General features: G+C 36.7%; 1 protein-coding gene across 1 annotated transcript; it reads right to left on the bottom strand.

Annotated features, from left to right (window-relative positions):
* Nucleotides 1–4557: 4557 nt before the first annotated feature.
* LOC100472798 (olfactory receptor 5M10) lies at nt 4558–5541 on the bottom strand. The gene has a single exon (XM_011234356.2). It carries the CDS (start codon nt 5539–5541, stop codon nt 4558–4560), a length of 984 nt encoding a protein of 327 aa, XP_011232658.2.
* Between the last annotated feature and the right edge of the window lie 2973 nt (nt 5542–8514).

An 8514-nucleotide genomic window follows, 5' to 3' on the forward strand; every position in this document is an offset into this window, starting at 1 on the left:
CTGGGTGGCACAGTGGTTAAGCTTCTGCCTTCGGCTCAGGGCGTGATTCAGGCGTATGGTATCGAGCCCCACATCAGGCTCCTCCACTGTTAACCATGCATCTCCCTCTCCCACTCCGCCTGCTTATGTTCCCTCTCCCACTCCCCATGCTTGTGTTCCCTCTCTCTCTGGCTGTCTCTCTATCAAATAAATAAATAAATAAAATCTTAAAAAAAAAAAAAAAAGACCAGCAGTGATTCCCTGGGAAAACGGTGCATAGGAGGACCCTAGGCTCTCCTCAACCCAGGGATACACCTAGACTGCAGCCTCGTCAGTGTCAGTAACTCAGAAAACGACCCGAAGACTGGCAGAATAGACTCTCCACACCTAAATTTGGAGACGAGGCCACAATGAGGAAGAGAGGTAGGGTGAAAAATGCAGTCCAGAGCCAAATGGGCATGTTGAACTGGCCACAGGACAGGCAGCATTTACCCTGTCCTTCACTGGTAACGTCCTCATTTTAATATTTGCAGAACATGCTAATTTAAAAATCAGTCACATGATATCAAACTCTCCTTTTTTACCTCAGCCAACACCCCCTTATAGGCTCTGTTAGGGTCAGCTCCTGCTCAGGGAGGAGCACCTGCTGGGTCCTGTTAACAAAACGCAGGCAGTGGTGATAACTGAGATCCAAGCAAAGCCGGACACATTGGAATTCAGCACAGTTTCGGTGAACACAGGACCGTGCAAAGTGAGGGCAGCCTGTGTTTCATAGACCACTCATTTCTTTTTTCTCCATTATAAAACAAACACTACAATGAAAATCTTCACCCAAGTGCTTTATTATGCCTTTGGCATATTCTTAAAATTGGAATAGCTGACTAAAATTATACAAACATTTTTTAAGACTCCTGAAAATATAATGTTAAGTTTATTTCCAGAAAAACTATATATTATTTTCTTCTTGACATCCATGATGCAGAATGTGCCAGTCTTTTTGAACTATTACGAATAATCTTATTCATCAATTTTAACATTTTTGTACTTTCATCAATTTTCTACACATAGCCTTCAACATTTATGTGCATGATGGTGTTTTAGTACTTTGAATCATATCTTAATGAGTTTACCACTTTATCTTCTCTGGGGCAAATACTTCTCAAAACACAATATGCCTCTTAATTTTAGATAGTTTTATGGTCACATTCAAATAACTTTACCTTTGTTAATTTCTCTACTCCAATCGACCACAGAAATACATGCACATCCTCCTGATTATTTAAAAGCTTAATATTTATTTTAATTCAAATCGACATAGGTTTGGGTTTTTTTTTTCTTTCAGTGTTTGAAAGGATGTACAATTGAGGAGTATCTGTGGGCACATCAGTCTTTTGGGGGACAGTTTCTGGCAGAGGACAACTCAGTTGGAAATAAGATTCTGTACTTCGATATCACTGCTGAAAAATAATGCTGCATTATGGACACTGGTATGGTGCAAAAATAAATGTTTGTGTGAAAATGTTAACCAATATACAACATTACTATGAGTTCAGTGTTTTGCTTTTGATTTATAAGCCGCAGCATCTCTTTGCTTTTCTGACAAAAAAACCTTAACTCACCCATAGCCTTTCATCCGGGAAACAGGCCTCTCTATGGCCATGATTCCATACATCTCCCCATCAGATGTGGGGACCAAGCTATAACAATACTAAGACTAAAGAATTTTTCCACATTTTTCAAATAATTTCCAAGGAGTACGTATTATAAATACAGCCATATTTGATTTGCGTGTGTGTGTGCATCTGCTATCCAGATTGCGTTATCCCATGCATAATTTCTTGGTTAAAAATATTCGATAGTTAGAAGCATTTGATTTGCATTATCCTACTATGCATTTAAAAGAGATAATGAAGACAGAATTTATCTACCAGAAATTAGCACTTTTGAAAGTCTATATTTATTACGTGACTTTGGTTTAAATGGGTCAAAGGAATAGAATCGGCCAGAAATAGATTTACTTAGTGCACAATAAAGATGATGTCACAAACCAATAGATAAACAAAGAGTTGCTTATTAACTAGTAGGGAAAAATGGTTTAAAAATGTGAGGAAAAGAGTTACATACAATATTACAAAATATGACAGAATTGTATCTAAAATAATTCAAGATACTCCTATAAAATATGGTAATGAAAAACATAATATAGATACCTCCTTATTTAAATTTAAGGTGGAGAACAGCTACAAAACCAAAAAATAAATAAATTTTTTCCAAATAAAAATATAAATATTCTTCATGAGAGGAATCATCAGGAATGAAAGACAATCAGCAAATTGTTATATTCTCTTTACTTGTTAAATATATATTTCAAATATTCCTCTGTCAAAATAAAACAGACTCCTTTCCAAAGAATTTCCATTGAGAGACAAAGAAGCACATACCCTTAAAGGACATTCCCTACTCTTAATAACAATATAGTGACATATTTACTCTCAAACATGACTACTCATAAATGTAAACAGCTGATGCTTTCTGGAGAAAAATTATCCATAGAAAAATTTAGTGAGAGCTTTAAAAGTGTTCAAAACATGTAATTCAACAATTACATTTCTAAGACAGATGCTAAAGAAACAATCAGAGAAATATGTACATAGAGATATGAATCGATCTTAAAAATAATAGGATGAATAGATATGATGAAATAATGGTTTGCAAGATAAACCAAATGAAAGAAAATATGCCAAAATGTTGAAAGCAGCTGCCTGTAGATAAGAGATCAGAGGGAAATTTTGCTTTTTTTTCCATAGATATTTCAGCATTTCTCTTTTACTTATTAAATTATTTTAGAGAAAGGGAGGGAGAAAGAGGAGCACAAGCAGGAGGAGAGAGAGAGAGGGAGAATCTCAAGCAGACTGAGCACAAAGCCTAACATAGGGCTCAATGTCAGGACCCTGACATCGTGACCTGAGCCTAAACCATGAGTTGGACACTTAAGTGACTGTGCCACCCAGGCACCCCAGATATTTCAGTATTTTTCAATTTGGTTTTCTATACCCAACACGTTATTTTTATAATTAAGTTCAAGGATAATTTAATTATAAAGTGTTAAACTACATTAAAAACAGTGTTCACTAAAAGTATTTAGTCTGTATTAAACATAAACATTACATTATCAAGTGAAAATCAACATTCAGATTTGTATTTGGATATGATCCCAATTTTGTTTTATGAATTACCATAATATACATGCATATAAAATCACTAAGAAGAAATATGGAAAAACATAAACATAAATTGTCCATTGGTTAAGACATCCCTGATTCAAGCTATTTCTTCACATCTGTCTGCATTTTCTAGTTATTCATAATGAATATGTGTGCTTTTACAATCCGGAAAATGGATTCATAAAACACGGTCTAAATAGATCTACCATATATCAAAATCGTCTGCTTTACATGAAACAGTGAGAAACTCTACTTTGATCGCACACAAACTATCATGTTTACCTGAAATGTCAGAGGAATTCCACAGTAGCTATTACACCTTCATCACAATCACCAAGATTTCATGTAGAGCAGTAACCTCATCCCTTCATTATCCGCCACACTCCCCTCCAGCACAGCAGCATGCTGAGTTTCACCACCGTGAGATGGAAAAGGAGAATTTGGAATCAAGAGATTTGCCTTCTTGCTACTCAGTAGCTGAATGACTGTAGAAAGTCATTTCATGTCTCTGTGCCTAAGACTCCAAATGTGATAAATGAAGATAATAATTTTCACACAAATTCATTTATGAGGATTAAAGTAAATAGTGATAGGGTACCTGGGTGGCTCAGTTGGTTAAGTGCCCGACTCTTGATTTTGGTTCAAGTCATGATGATCTCAGGGTCGTGGGACAGAGCCCCACATCAGGCTCCACGGTGAGTGTGGAGCCTAATTCTCTCTCTCCTTCTCTGTCTGCTCCTCCCCCCACTAATGCTCTCTCTCTCTTAAAAAAAAAAAATTAAATAAATAAGTAAATAATGATATAAAAGTGAGCATTCACTGTAATTGAGTGACACTTATGGCTATTTTTGTGCATGTCAATTAGTTATTTTTGCGCATGTCAATTTTTGTTTTATCCCATACCTAAAGAATTTCTGAGGTGGCCTTCACCCGAAGAGTTATACAATGGAAAAAATTAAATCACAAATAGAAGCAAATAAAAAGAATATAAAGAAAGACTACAAAGAGTGAGCCCTTTGGTTTAAGAGACTTGCCAAATTAAGTTTAAAGACTGGTTCCTGAAAACCACGGTGGTTCTCAGAGCTAGAAAGTAAAAGGAAGCATACAATTATTTAGACAAAATATAAAGTACTTTTCTAATGATTTGCAAATACATTTTTCAGGATTCTAAATCTCGACATTAGCACATTTTGATTGCTAGAAATGGGAACACAAATCCTCGCTTAACAAAAATGAAAGTTTATTATAAGTTAAGGGAATGACCCCCAGACTAAATGATGATCCTCAAAAAGAAACTGGAACAGGGACTCTACCACTGGTAGCACCCCTCTGTTATTTATTTCTAATCACTGTGTTACCATTGACAATTAGTCTTCAAATGAACAGAGATCCAAATTTGAATTTTATGAAAGAGATTTCCCTTGATCATTTGCTTCAAAGCATGGATCACATCCTTGTTCCTTAGACTATAAATCAATGGGTTCAACATGGGGCTCAAAAAAGTATAAAAGACTGCAAATACTTTGGACTCCTCTACAGACTTCTCAGATGGACTTCTTAAGTACATACAGAAGAGGGTTCCATAAAATAGGGTGACTATTGTCAAGTGGGAACCACAAGTAGAAAAGGCTTTGCTCCTGCCTTCAGAGGAATGGATCCTCAAGATGGCTGCAATAATGAAAAGGTAGGATAGCACAATGATGAAGAGAGAGCTTGACAGAGTCAAACCAGCAACTACCAGCATCGCCATCTTCTTGACGGAGGTGTCGGAGCAGGCCAGCAGTAGAAGAGGAGGATCTGCACAGTAGAAATGGTTGATTTCCAGGGAGCCACAGAAGGACAAGTGGAAAGTCAGCAGTGTCTGGGAGAGTCCATTAAGGTAACCACAAGTATAAGACACCGTGACTAGAGAGAGGCAAATGTTCTTGGACATCCTGGTACTGTAATGTAAAGGGCTACAGATGGCTACGTAGCGATCCAATGCCATTGAAGCAAGGATATAAAACTCAGTGATCACCAGAGCAATGAAGAGAAGACACTGTGTGAAGCATCCAGCATAGGAGATGGTCTTCTGGCCTGAGAGGAAGTTGTGCAGCATATTGGGAGTGGTATTGGAGGAATAGCAGATGTCTACAAGGGAGAGGTGACTCAGGAAGAAGTACATGGGCGTTTGGAGGTGGGAGTTGGTCCTGATCAGCACAATCATGCACACATTCCCTGCCAGCGTGACCAGATAGATCGCCAGAAACACCCCACACAGGATCTTCTCTAGTACTGGGTCATCGGTGAGTCCCAAGAGAATGAATTCTGTCACTGTAGTGTGGTTTGGGGAAGTCATTTTCTCATTCCTTGAAAACTCAGAGTGGCAGAGAAAGTGAGGAATCCTGTCTGATCCAGATTCTGCATTTCTTCCATCCATTTTATCATTTACTCATTGATATATTACTAGGAAATTTCTCTCCTCTCTTAACAAATACTTCAGAACATCTACAGATTTTTGTCCTGCATCTCTCTGTAACCTCTTTCTCTTTATCTCTCTCTCTTTCTTGCTCTTGCTCTCACGTGTGTGTGTGTGTGTGTGTGTATGTGGTGTAAAAAATCACATTGATACTTGACTTCTTGGAGAACTCCATATTCAGTACTTTTTTTTCAAATTTTGTAAANGTATGTGGTGTAAAAAATCACATTGATACTTGACTTCTTGGAGAACTCCATATTCAGTACTTTTTTTTCAAATTTTGTAAAAAGGAAAGTATAGGAATTAAAAGCAGGGGGTCATTGGTATCATTCAAATGGAAAAATAAAGGAAGTTGGATTTCTAGAGTCCCTCCAGATCTGATACCCTATACTTCAGATACAAAATGGAAGAAATAATTATTACAGAATTTTCACCTGAAACCCACAGTAGTATGTCTTAGTTTTAGTCAGAAGACATTGAATTAGTGAATTTATCTCTTGATATATGACTAAGAAGGTACTGAATGAAGCGTCCATCTCTCTGCTTTGTGAATTTATCACTCATTTGCACATACATGTACATGTACACTGAAAATATTTTTTTTCTGTTGTAAGTTCTGGGTTTATAGCATCAAACAAATTCCCCATCCTCAGGAATCATATGTTGTAGGAGAAGTAACAGATATTATCACACAGACAAAGCTATAGAATGTGGTGTCAGAAGCAAGTAATATGAAGAAAAATGAAGGTAGGATGCTTTTGAGATAAACATTCAGAGAAGGCTCTTCTAAGAAAGAAATTTAAACAGTAAATAAATAAAGAATCCAACTCTCTGGAGAAGAATGTGGAGATTATTGTTTCCATTTTTTGACCAACTAACACATATATGAACATATTTGTTTTGAAAAGCACAGATGATGTTTAAATGTGGCCTTAGCTTTCAGCTGGAGCCACTCTCTCAATGCTTTATGAAAATAAGGCATGACTGGAAAACAATGTGCCTCGAAAGCTGTCCTTAGAGCTATTTTTACTTAGTTTTCGCGTATACATCAGAAGGGCTTGCATATAATAATTGATTTTTTAGAGATGCTATAAAATATTAACATATGAATAGAAAAATCAAGTACAATTGATGAAATTAATTTTGTCCACATTGGAGGGATATTCACCCTCATACAGAAGAACAAACATATTCTTAGTGAAGAAATGTAGAAAATGACCTACCTGTGAAAGCTGACTTACTGTATTTTATAAAAACATGGTGGAAACATTTATAATGTATTTCTCAGGTGCATTCTCTAGAGCATTTTAGAAATAATTCGAAAAACTAATCAAAACAGTCTTCGCTCCTCAAGGGCACAAGCTTAATTTGGTGCCTTGAGATCCTAGATTCTCCTTTGAGCCCAAAATCTCAAACTATTATCTATGCACCCTGCTTGGTACTGAGTGCATGAGATCTTTAGCACAGATAGTGAAACTAGCCAACACCTTTAATCACCATGGAAGAAGGAAAATACGAATATATAAGTTTTGTATGTTTTGTGTAGTAAAGACGAGAGAATTCTCATCAGGAGACTTCCGTGTTTCTCTATAGGTACTGAGGTTAGGTCAGCTAATGAGAGTGAGGGAAGAGCGGTGGAGTCAGTGAGAGAGTTGAGGAGCAGAAGGAATGTATGAAGGAGGAAAGTAACATCACCGAGGAGAGGAAGTAGATGCATAGGTCAGGAGTGAGGACCTTTACAGCGCTGACACCATGGACGTACCCTAGAACCAATCTGCCACATTGAGTTAACTTCAGCAACGTGCTAAAGATCAAAGATGAGTCTGAGAGCCACAATCATTCATAAAATTGCTGATTCATAAAATTGGTGATTAAGGAGGAGGGTTGAAAGTGGAATAAAGAGTATTTGAACATTGGCACCACATTTGTTAGAGAGTAAAAGAATCTACAGATGCTTTCACTAGTCTGATCTTCCAGGGCATTGATGGTCTCAGGTCAATACAATCAAAGGAATCAAAGTGTAGGATGTCCAAGACAAGAGAGGCATCTGATTTTTCTTAGATCTCTAAATGGTGGTGTAAACCTTAAAAATGAACTCTGCCAGTTATTTTATCAGAAAAAAATTTTAAAAAAGAGTTATTTGGGAATAAAAGAGAATTATAATCCAGGACAATCTTTGGCAGCAAGGTCAAGTCCCTGGTGAAGTCCATCTCTTCCTGTTGGGTCTGCAATTGACTCAAGCGTTAGGACGAGAGAGCTCTCCCTGTGAAAACCTCCCAGCTCCATTTTAGTGAGGTTTCCTGTTAATAATCTTCATCGTGGGTTCTGCTGTGAGAAATCAGACAACGAGGTAAAGCTGCATATCAACATCAAAATGTAAATTGTTATCAACTCACCACCTTTGAGAAGATCTGGGCATTCAGTTTTTATCTTTTTTTATCCTGATTCCTTGCACAGATAAAATAATAAAATTTAAGAATAAAATCTCATGCTTAATCATTCCCTCAAAATAAAAATTTCTTGTAGGATTATAAAGCTCATTGTAGGATTGTAGAGCCCTCATTTCCTGATCCTTCAATGTGGAGATTCCTAGTTTTACATAAAAATAGTTGAAGGTTTCACACTTCTTTAAACAAAATGTTAGCTTTTCATTTGAAGAAAATGTGTCCCAAAGGACTTAAGTGTGTATGTATTTAAATATTTTCTGATATACTATAACATAAGCATTGGAATAAGCATAGGATTTACAGAAAGACTTTTCCAATAGGACTAGCTCGGTAGTAACTGGATAGATAGATAAAATGCGGTGAATTAGTTCTTTCAGATGTGGAAGAGCAACGTGTCTACACTTTT

Source organism: Ailuropoda melanoleuca, chromosome 16 (assembly GCF_002007445.2).
Source record: "Ailuropoda melanoleuca isolate Jingjing chromosome 16, ASM200744v2, whole genome shotgun sequence".
NCBI lineage: Eukaryota > Metazoa > Chordata > Mammalia > Carnivora > Ursidae > Ailuropoda > Ailuropoda melanoleuca.